The 25,378-nt window shown below is 36.5% G+C and overlaps 1 protein-coding gene across 3 annotated transcripts in view; it reads left to right on the forward strand.

The window, feature by feature from the left end:
• The window catches only part of Sbf2 (SET binding factor 2), a 306,050-nt gene that overhangs the window by 169,347 nt on the left and 111,325 nt on the right, over positions 1-25,378 (forward strand). For all 3 annotated transcript variants that reach the window (XM_042691358.1, XM_042691360.1, XM_042691359.1), the window contains exons 14-16: positions 171-375; positions 4,562-4,671; positions 6,243-6,392. In XM_042691358.1, the coding sequence (XP_042547292.1) occupies positions 171-375; positions 4,562-4,671; positions 6,243-6,392 (465 nt within the window). The remainder of the gene's footprint in view (positions 1-170; positions 376-4,561; positions 4,672-6,242; positions 6,393-25,378) is intronic.

The raw sequence follows: 25,378 nt of genomic DNA on the forward strand, positions 1-25,378 counted from the left end.
TTACACTGCTCAAACATGAAAAAAATATAATAAAGGTGTGTGTATCATCTGTCTGATTTCCTCTGAACTCTTATGTCCTGCCTGATACCTACTATTTTTTTTTAAATTTCTATGGATATCTGCTGTTGTTTTTAACTTTGAAGTAATTTTACCTGTGTCTCATGTTACAGGAAAATCCAAACCCTCATATGGCATTCCAAAAAGTTCCACGCCCAACAGAAGGATCCCACTTGAGAGTTCATATTCTTCCTTTCCCAAAGATTAATGAAACTCGGGTTCAGGAATTGATACAAGAAAATCTTGTTAAGAATCAGAATGCCCCTCCTGCTACACGAGTCGAAAAGAAATGTGTTGTGCCAGCAGGTCCACCTGTCGGTATGTGTTGTGTGTATGTTTTTAGTAAACCTTTTATCAAGGTTTATTATCAAGGTTTAAATAGGATTCCAAAAGGAATGTATATATTATTTATTTTATTAATGTTTACAACATGAACAAATTAATAAAACTTGACTCAGAATACTAAGAAACTGTTCCATTCACCATGTCTCACAATGGGTAATGGTTACCTAACTACTACTATACACCACTATAAAATCCTCTGTTTCTTCAAACATTGAGATATAGTTCACACACCACAATATCTCCACTTAAAATGAACAATTCAGTAGATTTTGGTATATTCACAGTGGATTTAGTGTATTTAGTGTATTCAGTCATTATCACTATTCAGTTTGAGAACATTTTCATAAGCCCATATGAAATACTGTACCTAATAATAGTGATTTCCCATTTCCCTCCAAAACTACTTCCTCTCTAGCCTAAGTAGTAATTTACTTTTTGTCTTTATACATTGTCCTAATGTGACATTCATGTAAATAGAATTTTATACCATGTGGAATTTTCTTTTTTTTTTTTTTTTTGCTTATGTGGTGCTGACGAATTGAACCCAGGGCCTCAGGCATGCAAGGCAAGCGCTCTACCACTGAGCCACCTTCCCAGCCCCATGTGGCATTTTCTGACAAGCTTCTTAGTATAATACTTTCTAGATTTTTCAGTGTGGTAGCATATATCACTATATGATTGGCTTTTATGGATAAATAATATTCTATAGTAATTATATATCTTTTCATATGATATATAATATATACGTATATATAAATTACATTTTGTTATCCATTCCCCAGGTGGTAGACATTTGAGTTCTTCCTTCTGACTATTACAAATAATACTGCTGCAACCACTCATTTGTAATTCTGTGGAGAGAGATATTTTCAGTTCTCTTGGGTTCCATACCTAGGAGTAAAATTTTGAACTCTTATGGTAACCTGTGATTATTGATTTAAGAAACATTAACTGTTTTCCAAAGAAACTGTACCCTTTAATACTTCAACCAGCAATGGATAAAGGCAGGTATCCCCATAGTCACTGAAGATGCTTAGCATTTTTTCATATGCTCCTTGGATATTTCAATATCTTCTTTAGAAAATCTATTTTCCAAATTTTAGATTGTGCTATTTCTCCTTTTATTATTTGATTATTAGAATTCTTTATATGTGAAGAATTTCAACGAAATTTTATTCTCCAAAGTAAAATGTTCATTTTCAGTTCATAAACATACTCATGAAAACATATTCTTTTTGTTTGTTTTTTTATGGGTCCTGGGGCTTGAACTCAGGGCCTGGGCACTGTCCCTGAGCTGTTGTGCTCAAGGCTAGCATTATACCACGTAAGCTACAGCTCCACTTCATGTTTTTTGTTATTGTTGTTGTGTTGTTGTTAGCTTAATAGAGATAAGAGTCTTGCTGACTTTCCTGTCCTGGCTGGCTTCAAACTCAGCCTCTTAAGTAGCTAGGCTTACAAGCGTAAGCTACCAACCTGGCAAAAATATATTCTTTATATATTGTATGTGCAATTCTCTTATCAGATATATGATTTTTCATATATGCTCTTTCATTTGTGAGATCCCTTTCCTGATTTTTTATCTTTTTCTAATACTTGAGAGTGATGTGTTAAAACTTAGCGTTGTCTGTTTCCCTTTTTAGTTCTTTTTTCATATTTTGAAGTTGATTTAGTAGATGCATATATATTTATGTGTTATAGCATCCTACTTATTGATCTCTTTGTTATGAAATTTGGATGAAATTTGTATTCTCTAAAGTAAAATGTTAATTTCCAGATTGTCAACATACTCATGAGAAAATACATGTTCTCTAATATGTCAGACCAAAGAAAATTTATGATATTGCTAAAGAGACTTCAAACTTAAAGTTTCTAAACGTAATGATGCTGATCTTTCAATAAAGTATATTTGGAGACGACAAGAAGTTTTTGACTGTAATATGGATAGATTTCTATTTCACGCTATACCACTGACCTACATGTGCCAGCAGTACCAGAACCATCAATTAAGAATGAGAATTTCAGAAAGAAAAGTCATGTTAAATAATTGGCTTAATTATCATGGTCATGCAGAAAATTAATGATACATGATTAAAAATGATTTAAAGAGAACTACTAAAATCTATAAGGGCTGTACTCTAGTTCATTACTTTGTGCCCAATAGGTTTCCTGGTTCTGAAGCACTGTAGTTAGTAAGATGTCATCATGAGAGGAGCTAGTTAGTGAGCCTCTCTGGGCTGTGCTCATGTGACCCTATAATTATTTCAAGATAAAAAGAAAAATACCCAGGTGTCAGTGGCCTGTAATCCTAGCTACTCAGGAGGCTGAGACCCGAGGATCACTATTCAAAGCCAGCTTGGGCAGGAAAAGTCCGAGAGACTCTTTATCTCCAGTAAAGCACCAGAATACTGGAAGTGGCGCTGTGGCTAACGTGGTAGAGCGCTCTCTTTGAGCTCGAGAGACTCTTTATCTCCAGTAAAGCACCAGAATACTGGAAGTGGCGCTGTGGCTAACGTGGTAGAGCGCTCTCTTTGAGCTGAAGAGCTGAGGGACAGCATCCAGGCCCAGAGTTCAAGCCCCATGACCGACAAAAAAAAAAAATTTTAGGGGCTGGGAAGGTGGCTGAGTGCTTGCCTTACATGCATGAGGCCCTGGGTTCAATTCCTCAGCACCACATAAGCAGAAAAAGCTGGAAGTAGCACTGTATGTAGCTCTAGTGGCAGAGCTCTAGCCTTGAGCTGAAGAGCTGAGGGATAGCGCCCAGGCCCAGAGTTCAGGCCCCATGACTGATCAAAAGAAAAAAAAAAATTTAAAGCATTACTTGAGGAATACAAGATTTGTATTCATAAAATCAAAAATGCTAATGAATTAAATATAATTGTCTTTTTAGGTATGTAGGGAGGTAAAATACTGTGGCTTTAGATTCCATACAACAGCCATAAAATATAACCAGTCTTTCTTTTTGGCTTAAGAATAATAGATACTGGGGCTGGGAAGGTGGCTCAGTGGTAGAGCGCTTGCCTTGCATGCCTGAGGCCCTGGGTTCGATTCCTCAGCACCACATAAGCAAAAAGAAAAAAGCTGGAAGTGGTGCTGTGGCTCAAGTGGTAGAGCGCTAGCCTTGAGCTGAAGAGCTGAGGGACAGCACCCAGGCCCAGAGTTCAGGCCCCACGACCGGACCAAAAAAAAAAAAAAAAGAATAATAGATACTACCTTATTTGTACTAAGGATATAATATTAATGTAGTTCTTCTTTGTGAAAATATGCTTTATTTGTCTTTATAAATACTATTTTGGGGCTGGGAAGGTGGCTCAATGGTAGAGGGCTTGCCTTGCAGGCATGAGGGTTCAATTCCTCAGCACCACATAAGCAGAAAAAGCCATAAGTGGCACTGTGGCTTAATTGGTAGTGTGCTAGCCTTGAGCTAAAGAGCTGAGGAACAGTGCCCAGGCCCAGAGTTCAGGCCCCTGGCTGACAAAAGTAAATAAATAGATAAATAAATAATATATAAATACTATTTTGGTTTATAGCCTAATGTTCTTTAAATCCGTTTAGGTAACATTAGCTATATAATAGACTAGATATCCCAACTTTACATACAAGGTAAAAGTCCATAGGAATCAAAAGAAACTACACAGTGGCCTTACTAAGCCGTTAGAGCAATTCACGAGCCACAGTAATTTCTTTCTTTCTTTTTTTCTTTCTTTCTTGTATCCCAGCCCCTTTGAGTCATCCCAGTCCCTTTCAGTCATGTATTTTTCCTTTAGTAATATAATTACCAACTTCCTTTTCTGTTGATTGTCGTCTTGCATATAGACATTAGCTGTCTTGGTTGTGATCGTGTACCCCACATATTTCCTATCACATCAGTTTGCTTGCAGTTAAAATGTAAAATAAATACTTTTGTTTAATAAAATTTTACTTTGCAATATGAGTTTACTTGCATGAGTTAATAGTATCATTAGAATCTACTCTATGAAATTATCTACTGACACTTCAAACCTGAAAATACAATCAAAATAACGAAATTGAATGTTTTCAGTGCAATGGAACAAGGGAAATGATAAAGACTAAGTGTTGGTCATGTCGGTGGTTTTAAAGTAATACTCCCTTACTTTTGTCTTTTTAATGCATTTGTGTTTTCTTTATATTCCCTTGTCAGTTTCAATAATGGATAAAGTGACAACAGTTTTCAACAGTGCACAGAGACTAGAAGTTGTTAGAAACTGCATTTCATTCATATTTGAAAATAAAACTTTGGAGACTGAAAAGGTAATAAAATGCTATTTTTCCGCAAGTTAGCATTTATGATTGCCCTTTCAGATTTACATGTTGAAGTTGCCAGCTGGCCTCTCTTCTAATTCTTCCACTTTTCCTTTATGAAATGTTCTTTCATTATTTCAGTCCTTCTAAATGAATAATATCTAAGATTTAAAACTGTAGCCTAAACCTAGTTACAGTTACATGGCTCCAAGAATAATACTGGTAATTTTTTTCTTCAAACCTTTAATCATTGTTCTTTAAACCTTATTTTGACATAGTACATACAATACTACATATTACATTTTAAATATAATTTTATTCATCGAAAAGAATCTAGTTAGATTGCATAATGGATTATGCCTCTTTGAATTTTCTTCCTAATGAAACATGCTAAACATGTGTAACATTTTTCTTAGTGACTGATGGTCATAGTTGTGTATTACATGGGGTTGCTAAAGCATATTCAAATGTTTACCCTTATGCTAAGTGACCCCTCACCACTTTAGGTTGGAAAGGTTTTTTGGGTGTTTTTGGTGGGGGGAAGGTAGTACGTATTTTGGTTCTGTATTTTAAGGTTAAAAACGTAGATTTTCTTACCCAACTGCGTTCTTGCTCACTCTGTCTCTCTCTGCCTCTCTCTGCCCCCCTCTGCCCCCCCCCTCTCTCTCTCTACACACACACACACACACACACACACACACACACACACACACACACACACACACACACACACACACACACACACACACACACACACACACACACACACACACACTTCTTGGCAGTACTCAAGTTTGAACCCACCTTATAGCCTTATACTTGCTAAGTATACTAGGAAACACTTGAGCCATGCCCAAGCAATTATTTTACAGCTCTTGCTTTCTTTTGCATGCTTTATATAACATATTCTCCTACTCAAATATTATTTGCTCCTTTGTTCTCTCTGGTCTCTCTTTTAGGTCTCCACATTAAGTAAACTTATTACTACTATATGTAAATTAGCTAGCCTTATATAATTAACTGAGAAGGCATTATTAGTGTTTTTGTAATGAGTGAAAAGTTTCACTACATACATGTAGAAATACCTATATTGCCTTGAGTTCTTTATGACTTTGAAAAGAAGAGACCAGATTATAGAATTTTCCATTCATATCTTAAAACTGAATAATAATAAAGTAGTTGACTACTTTAAAATTATTAAATCACTTGTATTTTTGTTACCTAATTTTTCCATTTACTTTCACCATGGAAACTTGATCAGTTATACAAAGAAGATGTTTGACTGTGGCTTTTGAGTCAGGAGCTGAAACAACAGTTTGGCAAATCAAGTTGTGTTAAATCTAAGAAAAAGAATTTAGTGTTTTCAAATTTACCATATAAGCTACTTCTAATTTCCCTTGCTGGTTTAGAAATTTTAAAATTCTACAAATTTACCTACTTTATTATTGGTCTTAACAGCAAATCACTTCTTTCCTAGAAGCTTAATTCTGCCAATTCCTTTGGAACAAATGCATTTGAATTTTCAGTATGATGTTTTTGCAGTAGTACCCTGTGGTCACTTGTAACTCTCTTGTTCTCAGACTCTTCCTGCTGCACTGAGAGCCCTTAAAGGAAAGGCAGCAAGACAGTGTCTTACTGATGAACTGGGCTTACATGTACAGCAAAATCGGGCAATATTGGATCATCAACAATTTGACTACATAATAAGGATGATGAATTGTACTCTGCAGGTAATTTTTTAGTCCATTCAGATTATTCTTTTCATTTCAGAATACTTTGTTTTGGAGACTGGTAATTACTGATATATCAAGTTCTTGAAGCTACCACAGCTGAAAAGATGAAAAGCCAATATCTTTACCATTTCTGTCAGAAACATTTATTCATAACTTGACACAAATATTGATCTTTCTGTTACTTATTTTCTCTTGAAAATACTAGATCGTTTTACTGATTTTGTAATATAAACAGTCTCTTTGAAACGTCACCTTTCAAACATTGATATGAATGATTTCATATCAGTTTTTAGTTGTATTATTAAAGCAAAGGGAAGTGAATAATGGCTAATCAAAATATTAAATATCAAATTATTTATGAAACACTTTGTATATGTAAAGCATGGGAAAACTTTTCAAGCTGGGCACATTACAGCTCATGCCTATAGTCTTATCTACTCAGGAGGCTGAGATCTGAGGATAACAATTCAAAGCACTCAGATGAGGAAAGTCCATGAGACTCTTAGCTTAAATTAACCATCAAAAGGCCAGAATTGGGAAGTTATAGCTCAAGAGATAGAGATCCAGCATTAAGCAAAAAAGCTAAGACACAGTGCCCAGGCCCAGAGTTCAGGCCCCGGTATTGGCACCCAAAAAAGAAAAAGAAAAAATTTGCATTGAACTTCAAAATAGTTGTATGATCTTACAGAGATAATCTTCCCAACAAATAGTGAAGATTGGAATTAGAAGGAGCAAATTAGGCTAGATTTCTTGTTTTATAGTCTATAATATTGGCATCTTGCTCTCTATAGATGATGTAAAAATACCTTTTCCCAGGAGAAAATATTATTACATACTGTGAATTCAAAAATATGTATTCAAACCAGGTGCTAGTGGCTCATACTTGTAATCCTAGCTCTCAGGAGGCAAAGATCTGAGGATTATGGTTTGAGGCCACTTCTGACAGGAAAATCTGTGAGATTCTTTTTTTTTTTTTGTCGGCCGTGGGACTTAAACTCTGGGCCTGGGTGCTGTCCCTCAGCTCTTCAGCTCAAGGCGAGCTCTCTACCACGTGAGCTACAGCGCCACTTCCGGTTTTCTGGTGGTTTTATTGGAGATAGGAGTCTCATGGTCTCTCCTGCCCGGGCTGGCTTTGAACCGCGATCCTCAGATCTCAGCCTCCTGAGTAGCTAGGATTACAGGCGTGAGCCACCAGCGCCCGGCTTGTGAGATTCTTATCTTCAGTTAACCACCAAAAAGATAGAAGTGGAGTTTTAGATCAGTAGGTAGAATGCTAGCCTTGTGCCAAAAAAAGTTCAAGAACAGTGCCGAAGTGATGAGTTCAAGTCCCAAGACTGCCCTCCTCCCTGCAAAAACTTACCTATGAAAGAAGGTATAGATAAATGTGTTCAAGGATTGACCTTTTTATAATAAAAATATCAGTTCTTCTCAAAGGAATTTATAGAGTTATTAAAGTTTCTATCAGAATCCCAAATAGAACATCAAAAACACTTTATCATTACCAACATAGTCATAAAGAAAGCACAGGAATTTGTCTTGTCTGAATGTCTAAAAATAGCTTAAGATTATAGTGCTTAGGACAATATGGAATTTGTACAATTGTATTCAAATTGAACAATAGAACAGAATTGAGGGTCAAAAAGAAATGCATGCATATATGGAAATATGATGGGCAGGAAAATAACTTGTCTAACATAATGATGAGCAAATCAGTAAATAATGGTGATTCACGTTTGGGTGACTCCATATACATAACACAACAGATATACACATTACTCACACTATAGACAAGTGAATTCCACATGGATCAAAGCCTTAACTATTACAAAGCCAAACAAAAACAAAAACTGACCATACAGCCTAAAATGTTTCAGACACAATTCAGGAAGTATGCTTATGACTTTAGGATAGAGAAAGACTTGGTACAAGTAACCAAGTGACAGTCTTAAAAACATAATTTTAAAAAAAAATTTTATTATGAAAATACTGTACAGAGGAGTTACAATTACATGGGCAAGATAACGAGTACATTTCTTATCAAGCATTATTGCTGCCTCCTTTGTTTCCCCTTCCTATCCCTTCCCATATCCCGCCCCCCCTCGCCCCCTCTCCCCCCGCCAAAGTTGTAAAGTTCGTTTTTCGACATAAGGACTTGTACATCTCATTGTTGCAATGTGTCCACCTGTATCCCTATTTAAAAATTTTGTTTTTTCCCTTCCCCTCCACAAATTATAACAACATCAAATACAGTGAAAGCAAGGGTTATACTGTGGGGGAGGGACATACAAAGCAACAAAGAAATCATTTTATAAATATGTTAGAAACAATCGCATGAAAGTAAAAAACATTTGAATACTTATCTTGGGGTTCATTTCACCTAACATCAGCATATCTGACCTTTTCTGCTTGTCTCAGACATATACTGGTTATTAAAAATAAGGGAACCCATGGGGCCTATGTTTCTTTGGGCCTGGCATACCTAGTATAATTTTTTCCAAGGCTTTCCACTTCATAACAAATGGGGCATTGTCATTCTTTCTGATGGAGGCATAGAATTCCATTGTGTATATATACCACATTTTCTTGATCCATTCATCTACTGAGGGGCATCTGGGTTGGTTCCATATCTTAGCTATGGTAAATAAGGCTGCAGTAAACATAGTTGTGCTGGTAGCTTTAGTATGGTTTTGTTTGTGATCATTTGGGTAAATACCCAAAAATTGGATTGCTGGGTCATAGGGAAGCTCTATGTGGAGTCTTTTGAGGAACCTCCATACTGCTTTCCAAAGTGGTTGAACAAGTTTACACTCCCACCAACAATGCAGTAGGGTACCCTTCTGTCCATATCCCCTCCAGCAGCTGTTGTTATTAGAGTTCTTGATTATAGCCATTCTAACTGGGGTGAGGTGGTATCTCAATGTTGTTTTGATTTGCATTTCTTTTATGGCTAGAGAGGTTAAGCATTTCTTCATGTGTCTATTGGCCATCCTTCTTTCCTCTTCAGAGAAGTTTCTCTTTAAGACTTTAGCTCACTTATTATATTGGGCAGTTGTTTCTTTGAGGATTTGTTGTTAGGGGATTTAATTTTTTGAGTTCCAGGTATATTTTAGATATGAGACCCTTGTCCTTTGTATGGCTAGTGAAGATCTTCTCCCAATCCATGGGCTTTCTATTGATCTTGCTAGCTATGTCCTTTGCCATGTAGAAGATCTGCAATTTCATGCAATCCCATTTGTCCAACATTTCTTTGATTTGTTGTGTTTCTGGGTGTCTATTAAGAAAATTTTGGCCTGTGCCAAGGAGTCCTAGGGTTTCTCCTATTCCATCCTGTAATGTTTTCAGAGTGTCTGTTTTAAGTCTGAGGTCTTTGGTGCAGAGTGATATATAAGGTTCTAGCTTTAGTTTTCTACAAGTTGTTAACCAATTTTGCCAGCACCATTTACTGAAGAGGCTATCTTTCTTCCGTTCTATTTTTTTAGCTCCCTTATCGAAGATTAGATGGCTATAGATCTGTGAGTTCATTTCTGGGCTTTCAATTCTATTCCATTGGTCTTGAGGTCTGTTCTTGTGCCAGTACCAAGCTGTTTTGATTACTATGGCTTTGTAGTAGTTTGAAATTTGGTATTGATATTCCTCCAGCACTGTTCTTTCTGTTAAGGATCTTTTTTGCTATTCGGGGTCTTTTATTGTTCCATATGAATTTTTGGATTGCCTCTTCTATTTCCTTGAAGAATGAGGTTGGAATATTGATAGGTATCGCATTGACTTTGTAGATAGCCTTGGGAAGTATTGCCATTTTTACGATGTTGATCCTTCCAATCCAGGAGCATGGGAGGTTTTTCCACTTTCTAAGTTCTGTTTTGATTTCCTTTTTCAGGTTTTTAAAGTTTTCATCATAGAGTTCCTTCACTTCTTTGGTTAAGTTAATTCCTAGGTATTTTATTTTTTGTGGGGCTATTACGAATGGAGTTGCTTTCCTAATTTCAGCCACGCTTTTCTCATTATTGGCATACAAAAAAGCCATTCATTTTTGAGGGTTAATTTTATACCCTGCTACTTTGCCAAAAAACTGATAAATTTTGTCAATATTAAAATTAAGAACTTCCGTGTATATATGTTTTTCTTTTTTTCCTTTCTTTTTCTTTTCTTTTCTTTTCTTTTTGTTTTTGTTTTTAGTATCTCATGGAGACATCTGTAATCCTAGCTACTCAGGAGGCTAAGATCTGAGGATATGGGTTCAAAGACAACCGAGGCAGGAGAGTTTATAAAATTCTTATCTCCAATTAATTGCAAAACTCAGAAGTAGAGTTGTGGCTCAAGTAGTAGAGTGCTAGCCTTGAGCTCAGCAACAGTGTTCAGACCCAGAGTTCAAGCCCCAGGGTTAGCAAAAGAAAAAGGTATCTCATCCAGAGAGTTCTGAGTATGGTAAGACATGAGAATATGCCTTCAAACCCAGTTTGGGGATGCTAAGACAGGAGGATCCTGAGTTCAAGGCCAGCCTCAAGTACATAGTGACACCCTGTCTTTAAAAAAAATACAAGGGCTGGGAAAGTGTCTCAGTGGTAGAGTGCTTGCTTTGCATGCATGAGGCGCTGGGTTTGATTCCGCAGTACCACATAAGCAGAAAAAGCCAGAAGTGGCACTGTGGCTCAGGTGGTAGAGCACTAGCTTTGAGCTGAAGAACTTAGGGACACCGCCCAGGCCCAGAGTTTAGGTCCCACAACGGACAGAAAAACAAACAAACAAGCTGGACACTGGTGGCTCACAGCTGTAATCCTAGTGACTCAGGAGGCTGAGATCTGAGGATCAAGGTTCAAAGCCAGCTTGGGCAGGAAAGTCCAGGAGACTTTTATCTCCAATTAACCACTAGAAAACCGGAAATGGCATTGAGGCTCAAGTGGTAGAGCAATCACCTTGAGCTGAAGAGTTCAGGGACAGGCCCAGAGTTCAAGCCCTATGACCAACAAAAAAATAAAAATAATACAAGCAGATTTGTACTTAGATTATAATAAATTTTATGTTTGTCCTTAGAAAAATAATTTTAACTGGACAAAACATGAATAGTAACCCACTTAATTAATAAATTTAAAGATTATCTAAATCTGTATCAATAATGTAGAGTAAAACTACAGCAGTATAACATTTTGCATTTAGTATTGTCAAGAACTTAAAAATCTGATAATGTCAAGTATTGACAAAGTTGTAGAACAAGCGGAACTTGAAATTTTGTTGGTAAATATGTAAATTAGTACAACCATTTTAGACAATTTTGTAAGATATAATTAAATGAAATCAGAGACAAATGTGATCATTTGTTATTAATAAAGCTGCATATGAAGCATACTGCATGAGCCAGAGATTATATTCCTAGAGGTACTCTTGCTTATATATACCCAGAGGCATGCAACATTGTTTGAAATAACAAAAATGCTGAACCCCCTTATGCCAGCCAGCATTCAAATGGACAAATAAAGCAGGGTATTTCCAAATTGCAGCTACAAGAGATAATGTGGATGAATCTTAGCAAAGATAATTTTGTACAAAAATTAAAAGACAGCTCAAATAATAATGACAAGTTATAGCTCAAAAACAAATAAAGATGTTTTACAGAGGGGTTTCAGTTACATGAGTAATCCCCTCTGTACAGCAGCTTTACAATAAAATAAAATTTTTATTTATTTATTTATGTGTTGGTCTTGGGGCTTGAACTCTGGGCCTGGGCGCTGTCCCTGAGCTCTTCAGCTCAAGGCAAGTGCGCTACCACTTGAGCCACAAAACTATTTCCAAAATAAAATTTTTAAAGAATATAGTTATAGACATTTAGTGACCCAAGGATAAGTAATAAAACTCAAGAAAATCAAGGTAGATATATGGTGCTCAACAGTAGAGCACCTGCCTAACCTGCAGAAGGCCCCGGGTTTGATCCTTAGCAGTAAGTGAAGTAAGCCAGGCCCAAAGAAACATAGGTCCCATGGTTTCCCTTATTTGCAATAACTAGTACATGTGAGGGACAAGCAGAAAAGGTCAAAAGCTATGTACCTATGACCATATAAGATGATATTAAGTGGAATGAACGCCAAGATAGGGACACAAATTCTTTTTTCTTTCTTGCTATTGTTTCTAACATTTATAATGTACCATGTGATTTTTTTTTGTCACTTTATATGTTCCTCCCCCATGTTATAAACCTATTTTCACTGTATTTGATGTCAGTGCCCTGCATCTTGTATATACACTTCTCTAATCCAGGGAGTGGAAGGGAAAAGACAAAATGCTTAAATAAGGATATAGGTTGACCCACTGTAACAATGAAATGTACAAAATATTATGTTGAAAACGTACTTTACAACTTTGGCAGTGCAGAGGGGGGGAAGGGGGGACAAGTAGTTGTGGAGGTGGGAGGGAAGGGATGGTAGGGGGAAAGCAAAGGAAGAGTCAACAATGCTCAATAGGAAATGTACCTTGCTCTTGTAACTAACCTCGCTCTACAGCATTTTTACAATAAAAAATGTACAAATATAAGAGGGGGAAAGGAAAAACAAAATAACAAAGACAAAATATTTAAGAAAATTGCCTCTGTATTTAAGAAATATAGGAAAAGGGCAGTGAGCGCAAAGTTCTTCAAAGGTGACAGTAGTTTATTCTTGAATGTAGGTAGTATTTTATTTCCAAGTGAGCATTCAGTATAGTATTCTTTATAAGCTTACATGTTTAGTATTCATAGGGTACTGCTATTAGATTTTTTTTTTTTTTGCAGGATGTATTTATCTTCTCAAACTTAATTTGAAAGGATATCTTTTCTGAGTAGCTTATTGGAGATAAGAGTCACAGGGATTTTTTTTGCCTGGGCTGGCTTTAAACCTCAATCCTCAGATCTCTACTTACTCAGTAGATAGGATTATAAGCATGGACCACCAATGCCCATCTGACACTAATAATTTTTAATAGCAGAATTTCAGAACATTCAATATTTACTATTTGTATATTTATTTAATTATATTGCTGAACTACCAACTACATGTATGTGTGTCTATATGTAAGTATCTACTGATATGGAAAAACTTGTGTTATAGATAAATTGGCGGGAAAACTGGAAGCTACATGAACTAAATACATATATAACAATTTCTGATCTACATGTATATGTAGATGATAATAAAATCTGGAAAGCTGTTTCTAGGATATAGATTAGCAGAGTTTTAACCCCAGTTTAAATAGGATGCATATATTTGAGCACTCTTAATGAGAATAAGAATAAAGAATAAGAATAAAATTGTCTTTAATAAAGACCAGCTGTTGGACCAAAGGTGTGGCTCAAACCCCTAAGCCCTTAAAGAAAAGGCTACATGTCTTTTGTTACTTTGCTGTAATATTTTTGCTACTGTCTACAAATTAAAGAGACTATAGGAAGCTACATACTTAGACAATTCCTCTATTTCCTAATAATTCATATTAAAATTACAAAACTTATTTGATGAGCTTTTTCTGCTAATACTTTCTGTGCTGTTTACAAAATGAAATTTTAAGGCTTTAAAGTTTCAGTCTTAGTTTTAAGTTTTTCTGGTGATTTAAAATTTTTTAATATATATTTTGATTGTAAAGATTCTGTACAGAGGGGTTACAGTTACATGAGTAAGGTAATGAGTACATTTCCTATTGGGCATTGTTACTCCTTCTTTGTTTTTCCCCCACCATCCCTTCCCACCCCACCTCTCCAACTTTTCCCTCCCCCAGTTTTAAGTTTTAAGTGTTACCCTAAAACTTAATTTTAGCACATACAGTTTATCACTATTTGAGTACTAGGAACTCAGGCTACACATATTTTTATTCCTCATTTGAATAATTATTTCTGAAAAAGAAAACATGCATGAATTTTTTACCATCAGATACACTCAAATTGATAGACACTTCATAACTTAAGTATTTCAGAAATAGATAGTATTGTCTTTCAAACTCACGCTATTATTTAATATATTGTAGAAGTCCTTTTCAGTTATGAATGGGCTTGCATGAGATAATTCTTGTTTAAATGAGTTCTTTCTGACTTGGGATTTATTAGTATTTATATTCTTGTTGCAAGAACATACTTATGGGGATTTAACATTACATTCTGAACATTTTTTTTTTTACAAAAGCATAGTTTCAAGGCAGAGAGGCCAAACATCTGTGTTGATGTTTTAAGAAAGAAACATTAACTAAATGAACTGATTTTTAGTTAATGATTCAAAAAAATGTAAGTAGTTTTACTTTTCATGACCTAGAAGTTATTCTGTCTTTCCTGCCCTCAAGGGAAAACTAAATGGAACAGGAGTACTGCCAAAAGGCTATTTGTTTATCAAGCTTTCTCACTGCCAAAATAATTTTTTTACAGCTCTGGTTTATACAGGTTAGAGATCCTACATATCTCATAAAGAATTGATTGTATTTTAGCACTTTTTGAAACAAAAATTACTAAAATCTCAAAAACATTTTACCAGATACACAGTTAAAGTTTTTTATTGTGAAAATTCTTAACTGTCTTTTAACAATAAATTACAATTTGAAAACTAACCGAAATCCTACACATTCAGCATGATCATGAACTGCATACTATGAGAAACAAACATAAATGATTTTTTTCCATAAATCATGATTTTGAAACATTGTTTCACCAAAGAAGAAAAGTTTGTAAATGTGCTTCTCTCAATCCTGAGGAAAGGGCAAATAGGGCAAACCAGACCTTGAGCAATTAGCAATTTGTAAAACTAGATTTTTATGAGCAAGATTAAGCACTGCCTAGACCAGCTGATTGAACCTGATAGATTTATATCAGACTAGAACACTGAAAAGAACAAGGTAATCCGTATTTAGTAGAAGCCTTCACCTTAGTTGTCCAGTGAAGCAATTCTAGATCCTTTTAGGAATAGTACACTTCCAATTTAGGCCATCGTAAGTCTAACATCTGGTTCAACAAAATACAAGCGTAAATTTAACAATGACCCTATGCTAAGGAAATGAACCAGTATGAATTATTGTTAACAAAAACAACTAACAACAGATTTAGAGTCCTAAAGAATATATATTTGGAATTACCAGTTTGCAGGAGTATAATTAAAATAGTTAAATAAAAGATTGAATATGAAAAGAAACAATAGCAGGAGACTAGCAAAATTGGTCAGGTAGATTTGAATTATATAATCAAAGTAAAAACTCAAAGGATGTAGAAGACTACTGTTAAGATGTCAGTTCTCTATAAAATAATCTCAAGATTAAATGCAATCTAAATCAAAAGTAACTTTTCTAGAAATTAACAAATTGATTCTAAAGGTTATGTGGAAATATAGACTTAAAAATATAGACTTAAAAATACCAACGCAATCGTTAAAACAGGGATACAGGAGGACCCATTGCAACAATGAGATGTACAAGTCGTTATGTCAAAAAACGAACTTTACAACTTTGGTGGGGAGGGGGGGAGGGGGGGAGGATTAGAAGGGATAGGAAGGGGAAACAAAGGAGGAGGCTACAATGCTTGATAAGAAATGTACTCATTATCTTGCCCATGTAATTGTAACCCCCACTGTACAGTATTTTCACAATAAAAAAAATACATTTATAATAAAAAAAGAAAAAATACCAATGTACATTTGAAAAATAATAAAATTGGAGGATTTCATTTCAAAACCTACTCTCAGCCCAGAATAATCTGGACGTAACAATTTGACAAAGATATCAAAACAATATAAACAGAAAAAGCCAGAAGTGGCACTGTGGCTCAAGTGGTAGAGTTCTACCCCTGAACAAAAGAAGCTCAGTGACAGTGTGCAGGCCCTGAATTGAAGTCCTAGGACTGGCTTAAAAAAATCTTGGTAGATACAGCATTGTGACTCTTTAAGTAGGACCCTTTCATTTTTTTCTTTCTCTTCCTCCTTAAGATCTTTCCTCATTCTAATGGTTACTTTAATTTCCCTTGAAAATTAAAGGTATTTTGTCACTCTTTAAATAGAATTTTATTGTTATTATTAAGGTGTTGTACAGAGGGGTTACCATTTCATAAGCTTTCTTGGACAATATCACCCCTTCCTTTGCTTTCCCCCAGTTTAAAGATATTCTGTGTCACTTTTATGATTTCCAAGTAGGTGACACATTTCCAAGGTGATAACATTTTACAGTTTAAGAAGTAGGGTCTAAACATTCTCCCTGTGTCCCTCTCCCATGGGTACTAAGCATGCAGTCTATCATGGAGCTATGTTCCCAACCTTAAAGCGTTCTTTTTTAATTACTGCATATCCATAATGAGTGCAACTCGGGTTTTTTCCTCAAGATTTTACTTCAATTTTGATTGGTCACCGGTAAAAAAAAAAAAAAAAATAGTTTCTAATTGCTTCAGGAGAAACAAATAACTTGTCCCAAATATTTTTCTACTTTTCAGCACAGAAAATACTGACACTCAGTTCCAAAAGGGGCACAAAAGGAAAATGAAATTTAAAAAGAAAATACTATGTAAGTCAGATTATAGATAGTTTGCAACAGAGAAGAGACAGTTTAATAACAAGAAAGTGAAAAGATTACATCTGCCAGGTAGATTCTCTTTGAGGTTCAAACTAATTTTTTCTCTCTCTTATCTATAATTTATTATATGAAGAAAAAAAGCCCACTTTGCTAAAATGGGTCCAAACTTTTTCCTTCTTTATCCTGAAGAGGCTGATTTTTTTTTTTTTAGTTTTTTTAAGATGTTTAATGCTCCAGCTTGGTGTCCCCTACTATAAATTTTCTAAACAATATTCCCAAGGCCCAAAAGAAAACCAAAAGCCTAAAGAAAGGCAGCTGTAGAAAGAAAAGAAAGAGAAGATCATGTCTTCAGGAGGCTAAAATCCAGATATTAAGGGTATTGTAATCTAATGCAGCATTACTTCCCAGAATATATGGGATTAGACTCTAAGTACTTGAAATATGATCATTCCAAACTGAAGTGTGCTATTAGTGTGAAATACACACTGGATTTTGATAGCTTAGTCTGAAAAAGAAATATGAAATATCTCATGATTTCTTATTTTGACTTCAAGTTGGAACAATTATATTTTAGATGAAATGGATTAGATGACATTAGTTTTGCCTTTTTACTTTTTACCCTTTTTAAATGAAGTCACTAGAAAAATTTAAATTATATATCAGCTCACGATCATCTTTCAGCCAAACAGTGTTGTTCTAGTATCCAATGTTCAAAATTCAACTCAGGACACTTCCCTTGCTTCACTTTGCCTCTGTTCTTTTGATCCAATAATAGGTCAGGGTTAGGCATTGTGCAAGATATTGAAGAACATCAAATCATTTGTGGAAATTTATTCAGTAATGCTTTTTTTTTTTTTTTTTTGCATTACTTGGATTTGAACTCAGGATCCCATGCTTGCTAGACAGATACTACACCACTTGAGCTGAAATTCTATTATGATTCATGTGTAGCTAAGATGACAGGTACACACTACCACACCCAGCTTCTGATTGAGATGAAAGTATTGCTCAGCTGGACTTGAATCAGGATCCTTCCAATTAGTCTCCATCTCCTTAGTAGCTGGGATTACAAGCATGAGCAACTGTACCAATGCAAAAATTGCTTTTTAATTATTAGAAGTAGCATGAAACTCAGTCAAAGCTAAAATTCTTTTGTTCTATATTTCTGTCTGCTTCATGCTTCATACTTTAGAGACATTTACTTACTAGGAATCTTATTGTATTATTTGGCAGCCAGAAATTATGGACGCACTTTTTTTTTTTTGGTCGTGGGGCCTGAACTCTGGACCTGGGCACTGTCCCTCATCTCTTCAGGCACTTAACCAATTGAGCCACAGCACCACTTTGGCATTTTCTGCTTATGTGGTGCTGAGGAATCAAACCCAGGGCCTCATGAATGCAAGGCAAGCACTGTACCACTGAGACACCTTCCCAGCCTCTGTAGACACACTTTTTACAGGACGAAGAGAAGAATTAGGTACAGAGACTTGGTCTGTAAGGTACTACAGTTTCCCCTAAATCCTTTTTAGTTCCCCTTCCTACAGTTTTATGATAGGATTTCCATGTTCCAGAAGGAACCCGGCTAGAAGATGATGGAAATCTACAAGCTATTTTTAGTGAAGAAAACACATCCTAACTGGGCGCCCGTGGCTCATGCCTGTAATCCTAGCTACTCAAGAGGCTGAGATCTGAGAATCACGGTTCAAAGCCAGCTCAGGCAGGAAAATCCGTGAGACTCTTATAAACCACTGAACTCTAATAAACCACTCGGAAAACCTGAAGTGGCACTCTGGCTCAAGTGGTAGAGCACTCACCTTGAGCTGAAGAGCTGAGGGACAGCACCCAGGTGCAGAGTTCAAGCCCCATGACCAACAGAGAGAGGGGGCAGGGGGAGGAGGGGGAGAAAACATCCTTTTTTATGTAACTTTGTATTTTTTTAAGTTACTTACTCTGGCTTAGGCTTATTTGTATGTGTGTGATGCCAATACTAGGGCTTGAACTCAGGACCTGGGCGTTATCCCTTAGCTTTTTTACTTAAGGTTGGAGCCTCACCTCTACTTGAGGTTTTTGGTGATTAATTGGACTTAAGAGTATCATGGTCTTTCCTGCCTGAGTTGGCTTCAAACCACAATCCTCAGATTTCAGCTTTCTGAGTAGCTGGGATTAGAGTCATGAGCCAATGGTGCCCGCCTCAGGCTACTTTTGACGGGTTAAAAATAACCAAATCATAGTAAACAGTGACAAGTGTGCAGAAGAATTAGATTTGGGCTGAAATATTCCAGAGAGAATATTTTAGAGTGTCTCATCCCCCCATAAAGTTTGTCCCACCGTAGCACCAAATTCTTCCATTGATTTAAATTGCTTAGACTCTTTATTGTGGAATTTAGCTCTGGCCTTAACCTGTTTTGTTGTCAATTTGGGTATGTTTGGAAGCATGTTTTGCAGTTTGAGGAATGACTTTTCTGTCAATAATGCACCAAAATGTTGTTCAGCCAAGGTTTTGACCACTGGCATGGCCTCTTGAGACACATTTCTTTGGAAATGAAGTAATATCTTTTAAGGACACTCTCCCCTAATGAGGTCTGTCGGAAGCACATATTGAGCCTAACATTGTGTTCTGTAAACTTCATGAGACTAGCTTCTGGAATCCACCCTTGTGGCAGAGTATTAACAGAGGAGATCTACCTAGAAATTCAAAAAAAAGAGAGAAAGAGAAAAAGGGGGAGGAGTAGGAAGGGAGAGAGGGATGGAGGGAGAGAGGAAAAAAGGAAGAAATAAAGAAAAGGATAGAAAAAGGCATTCCCTTTTTTAGTGAAAGTAGAAATGGAATTTTAAAAGGGTCTTAAGGGGCTGGGAAGGTGGATCAGTGGTAGAGCACTTGCCTTGCATGCCTGAGGCCCTGGGTTCAATTCCTCAGCACCACATAAGCAAAAAGAAAAAAGCCGGAAGTGGCGCTGTGGCTCAAGTGGTAGAGCAGTGCTAGCCTTGAGCTGAAGAGCTGAGGGACAGCGCCCAGGCTCAGAGTTTAGGCCCCACGACCGGACTTCAAAAAAGAAAAAAAAGGGGGGGGGCCTTAGATAAAAAAGAAATAAAAATTGTTACACATCTGTTCTGGGTGAAGAAAATAAATAAGGCCCACAGAGGTGAAGCGATTCACTCACAGTATAAGTAGCAACATACTAGGGATTAAGAATGTAAGTTACGGATCTGGGAAGGTGGCTCAGTGGTAGAGCACTTGCTTTGCATGCCTGAGGCCCTGGGTTCGATTCCTCAGTACCACATAAACCAAAAGAAAAAAGCCAGAAGTGGCACTGTGGCCCAAGTGGTAGAACGCTAGCCTTGAGCTGAAGAGATGAGGGACAGTGCCCAGGCCCAGAGTTCAGCCTCCACGACTGGACCCAAAAATAAATAAATAAAAAGAATGTAAGTTATTTTCCCATATACTATAGAAATTCTTCTTGCTCTCTCTCAATTGTTTACTTGCTACTGGCTGACACATTACCATTGAACCATCACACCATTCCTCCAATCCAACTTCTTGCAGGTTATTTTAGAAATGGGATCTCATAGACCTTTCTGCTTTCTGCCCCAGTGGTCCTTGAACCACAGATCTTTGGATCTCAATCTTCTGAGTAGCTAGGATTACAGGTTTGAGCCAGTAGTGCCTGGCTTAACCAAGTGACAGAATACTAGAGAAGGTATTTGAAAAGAAGATTTATTTTGGCTCACAGTTTTAGAGATTTCAGTTAACAGCACCATTGTTTTGGGGCTTTGTTAAGGAAGTGTATATCATGTTTGAAGGACCTAACAGGGCAGTGTTGTTCACCACACAACAGCCAAGAAACAGAAAGACCAGAAGGATTGTTCTGGCAACAAGGTGTGCCCTCAAAGCTACACACTCCAGTGATTTCCTTTTTCAGAGTAGGCCCTACTTCCTAATAATCCAACCCATTGAATTCATTGATGTAGCTAGAGCCCTCGTGCTCCAATCACATCTCAAAAGCATTAGCTGGCAACATTCCTGTAACACATGAGCCTTCAGGGACGTTTTTAGGATTCAAACCATAGCAGTCTATAACCATACTATCATTTCTTCAAACTTATTTAAAGAATTTAACTCACAAATATATTAATTTTGAAAGCCTTATGATGGAAAAACATAATGTTTTTCTTGAGATGAAATTAATACACCATGTGTGTATTTCTTATACAAAATGTGTGTAAAAGCTAATGACAATTACAGATATAGCTTAAAAATATAAGGTGTGCTTGAGTGTGATATCCATATGTAAGGATTAGTTCCATATTTAATCTTTATAATTTTTACAGCTAAAACTAAACATATATGAAAATAATACCAATTAACTAGTGGCATGTGAAAGAATGAGAGAACTAGCAAAGAGAAGTTAGTCCATGGGCTAGGAGTGTGGCTTAGTGGTAGAATGTTTACCTAGATTCATGAAGCCCTGGGTTTGATTCCTCAGTACCACATAAACAGAAAAAGGCAGAAGTGGCACTGTGGCTCAAGTAGTAGAGTACTAGCCTTGAGCAAAAGAAGCTCAGGGACAGTATACAGGTTCGGAGTTCAAGCCCCAGGACTGTAAAAAAAAAAAAAATCCAGATAGTCTCTAGTCTATTCCTCTTGTAGCCCCTCTTAAATGCCTCTTTTATGCTGCTACAACACTTTTTTTCTACTTCTCTCTAGTGTGGTATGTTAAACCCACTGGTCTGCGTTAGCTATGGCAGAGCCTGCCTATCTGTTAGTACCACTAGCTTGTAAGTCCCTTCTGTGGTAAGGACCCTGTATGCATATATTGTAGACTCTGAGCTCATATGTATTAGATGAAAAGTAATAAAGACATGTAAGTATAGATCAAGTAAGCCTAATTGATTAAGACACTTAAATTTTAATCTTAAGTATTTGAGGACAAGATACTTTAGGCAAATAGAGAATAATTTGAGAAATGTAGGAATTCATTTAGATTAATATAGATTTAAGAATCTAAAAATCAAGTAGGTGAAACTTTTCTAGGAATTTTTAAAGATCATATTAGGTACACTAAAGGTCAGTAATTTTCAAAATTTTTAAGCTTTATAGAATAACCAAAGAACTTGTTGATTAAAACATAGTACTCCTGGGTGCTGGTGGCTCATGCCTGTAATCCTAGTGACTCAGGAGGCTAAGATCTGAGAACTGACATTCACAGCCAACCTGAGCAGAGGGGTCTGTACGACTCTATCTTCAATTATCTAGCTAAATAAATAAATAAATTGAAGTAGAGGTTGGGCTAAGTAGTAAGAGTACTATCCTTAAAGGAGAAAGCTAAGCATGAGCATGAGGCCCTGAGTTCAAGCCCCAGTACTGGAATCAGAAGCTGGGGGTGTGGGAGGAAGTACTAAGTTTTATGCATCGGTAGGTCTGGGGTGGACTCTGAGAATTCTCTATTTAACAGGTTCTCAAGTTATACTGATATATGTCATATAGTATGAACATTTTTAGAATTACTTAGCAAATAGGCTAAGAGAAAAAGAAAAGTAAGCTGAAGAAGAGAAAGAAGAAGGAATGACAATGTACAAAATGAATAGAAAAATTAGGATAGAAATAGCATGGAACCCTGACAGCACACCAAGGAATTAGAAAGACATAGCCTCTCTCCATACCTCCCTGACTAGGATAGCACTGCACTCACAGCTGAATATTTTGAAATAAATATAAAAGGCACAGGACCTTTTATGCTCTTTTACTAGCCGATCATTTTAGTTTCAGAAAGTTAGACTTCTTCTGCAGTTACTCCTCAAATACCAATACTTTAAGAGAAAACTTTTCACCCCACAATAAAACCTTTGAAGCAAAGGTAAAATGATAAAGATAATGTTTAGATAATGTTTCTTCTCGTATGCTACAGAAATCAAACACTTTATATCACTCAAGTGGAGGAGAATATAATAATCTACAACCTGATTAAGCATATGTTCTGAAAGAGCAGGTTTTATATAGATGTGTTACTCTCACAGTGGTGCTTCAAATGTCCAAATTAGATCATATGAACTGTACTCAAAGGTTTCTCTGTATCAGCAGCTTGGCCCTGCTTTTGCCTCCCATACATTCAGCTTCCTCCCTTTGTCCAAAGCTCAGTTGCCCAACTTAGAATAAATTCTTCCTCTTTCCCAGTTCTACCTGTCTTATGTCCTTCCCTAAGAAAATGTGTGTATTTGAAAGAGAGACAGAGACAGAGAAAGAGAGAAGAGAAAAGCAAATATAATTCAGGACCAAAGAAAAGAATTTGATAGGCTATCATACCAATTGTTTGACAGTGTTTCAAAAAAAAATTTTTTTTTTTTTTTTTGGGTCTGGTCGAGGGGTCTGAACTCTGGGCCTGGGCGCTGTCCCTCAGCTCTTCAGCTCAAGGCTAGCGCTCTACCACTTGAGCCACAGCACCACTTCCGGCTTTTTTCTTTTTGCTTATGTGGTGCTGAGGAATCGAACCCAGGGCCTCAGGCATGCAAGGCAAGCGCTTTACCGCTGAGCCAACTTCCCAGCCCCTCAAAAAAATTTTTTTATGGGTCCTAGCTACTACTTGAAATTTAAGGTTCAAATTATGTATGACTAATATTTGCATGTATGTCTAATTTATGGTTGCTATATTCTAGTAATATACCTGCCAATTACCTATGTTATTTTCTGTTTCTTCAGAGTAGATGACTGTATGTTACATCTTAAAAGTTAATACATTATTGTTGTTTTGGTTTGGTTGTTGCAGTAATGGGATTTAAACTCTGTATCTTACTCTCTTACTAGGAAAAAACTCTTCCACTTGAGTCATACAATTAGTTCTTTTTGTTTTAATTTTCAGATAGGATCTTTTGTTTTTATTAAGCCTTGAACTGTTGTGAACCACAACATCCAACTTATTTGTTGAGACTTTGGTCTTGCTAACCTTTTGCCCAGGTTGACCTCAAACTGTGATCCTACCAATCTCCACTTCCCTAGTTAGGATTACAAACCACCACACCTGACCTAGTAAAGTTTAAAAAAGAATAAAAGGAAGGAGAGATTATTTCAAGTCTTGGTTGAAAGCCCTTGTTTAACAAAAAAATGAAGGCAAGGAATTAAAATATTTTAACATAGAGGCATAGAAACATTTTTAGAAATTATAAAGGCAAGAATGATGTAACTCTGGGCTCCTGTCATTTTCATTTAGTGGTCATCCACACATTTACTTCCACTTTCCTCCTAAAAGATTTCTTCCTTTTTTTCTTTTTTTTTGGGGTGTGTGTGTCCAGTCGTGGGGCCTGAACTCTGGGCCTGTGTGCTGTCCCTCAGCTCTTCAGCTCAAGGCTAACGCTCTACCACTTGAGCCACAGCGCCACTTCCGGCTTTTTTCTTTTTGCTTATGTTGTGCTGAGGAATCGAACCCAGGGCCTCAGGCATGCAAGGCAAGTGCTCTACCACTGAGCCACCTTCCCAGCCCCAATGCTAGATTTCTTTTAGGATATAAATTTATAAGTAACAGAGATCAGGTAAAATAAAATTTTGGAAGACAAAGCAAATGGAGAACTGATTTAGTAAGCATACAAAAGCTGAAGTTGGGAGGATAAGGAGACACTGAAGTTAGGAGGCTGGGGAGTACTCTACTCCCCAAAGACTCAGAACTTATTATTAGTTATAGCCATTGTGAAAATCCAAATCTCTAAGCAAAGGAAACAGATGACAACTGAGAAGACAAAATGAACAGCAATTAATTGTCTAGTCTTCCTGAAGGCTAATCAGTGATCAAATAACTGTTAATGTCCCTACCTGTATACCCAGGCCAACTGAAGGATGCAGAGGAAAAAGGAAAGTCACATTGAAAAGAGCAACTTGATTGAATGTGCAGTTACAATGTGGGAAAGCTTTTCCCAAGAAGGTGTGAAAGGAGGTTGAGTCTTAGAGGTGGAAGAAAGAGACGGGTGAAGAAAATATAATTTAGAAGAGTCTGAGTTTAAGGTTTTCACAAAACTTCATAGGTTTCAGGTCAGGTGGAGCTGAAGGGGGGCTTGGCCTGGGTTAGATTCAGATTTCAGAGGCAGTTTATACCATAGAAATGATAGGAGCAACAGAAAGAATATGTAAAGATAATAAAAATAGTGAGAAAAACTGACATTTAGAAGTTGGGCAGAACAATAAAATTCTATAAAAGAAACTGAGACAGAAGTGTCACAAAAATAAGTCAAGAACTAAGCTAAAACAGTGTCATGGAGGCCAATGGAAAAAGTTTTAATATAAAGAACTTGCCAAGTTCTAGTGGCTATTGTCCATAATCCATGCTACTTTGACAAAGGTATTGTGGTAATTCAATGAAAAAATGATGTTCTTTTCAGTAGATGGTTATAAGATATTCACCCTTACCTCCTACCATTTATAAAATATATCTCAAATTATAGGCCTCAAGCCTATAAAACTTTAGGAAAAAAACATAGGGAAGTTCTTTGTTACACTGGGATAAGGCAGA

Source organism: Dipodomys spectabilis, unplaced genomic scaffold (genome assembly GCF_019054845.1).
Source record: "Dipodomys spectabilis isolate Male_0828 unplaced genomic scaffold, ASM1905484v1 ptg000145l, whole genome shotgun sequence".
Classification (NCBI taxonomy): Eukaryota; Metazoa; Chordata; class Mammalia; order Rodentia; family Heteromyidae; genus Dipodomys; species Dipodomys spectabilis.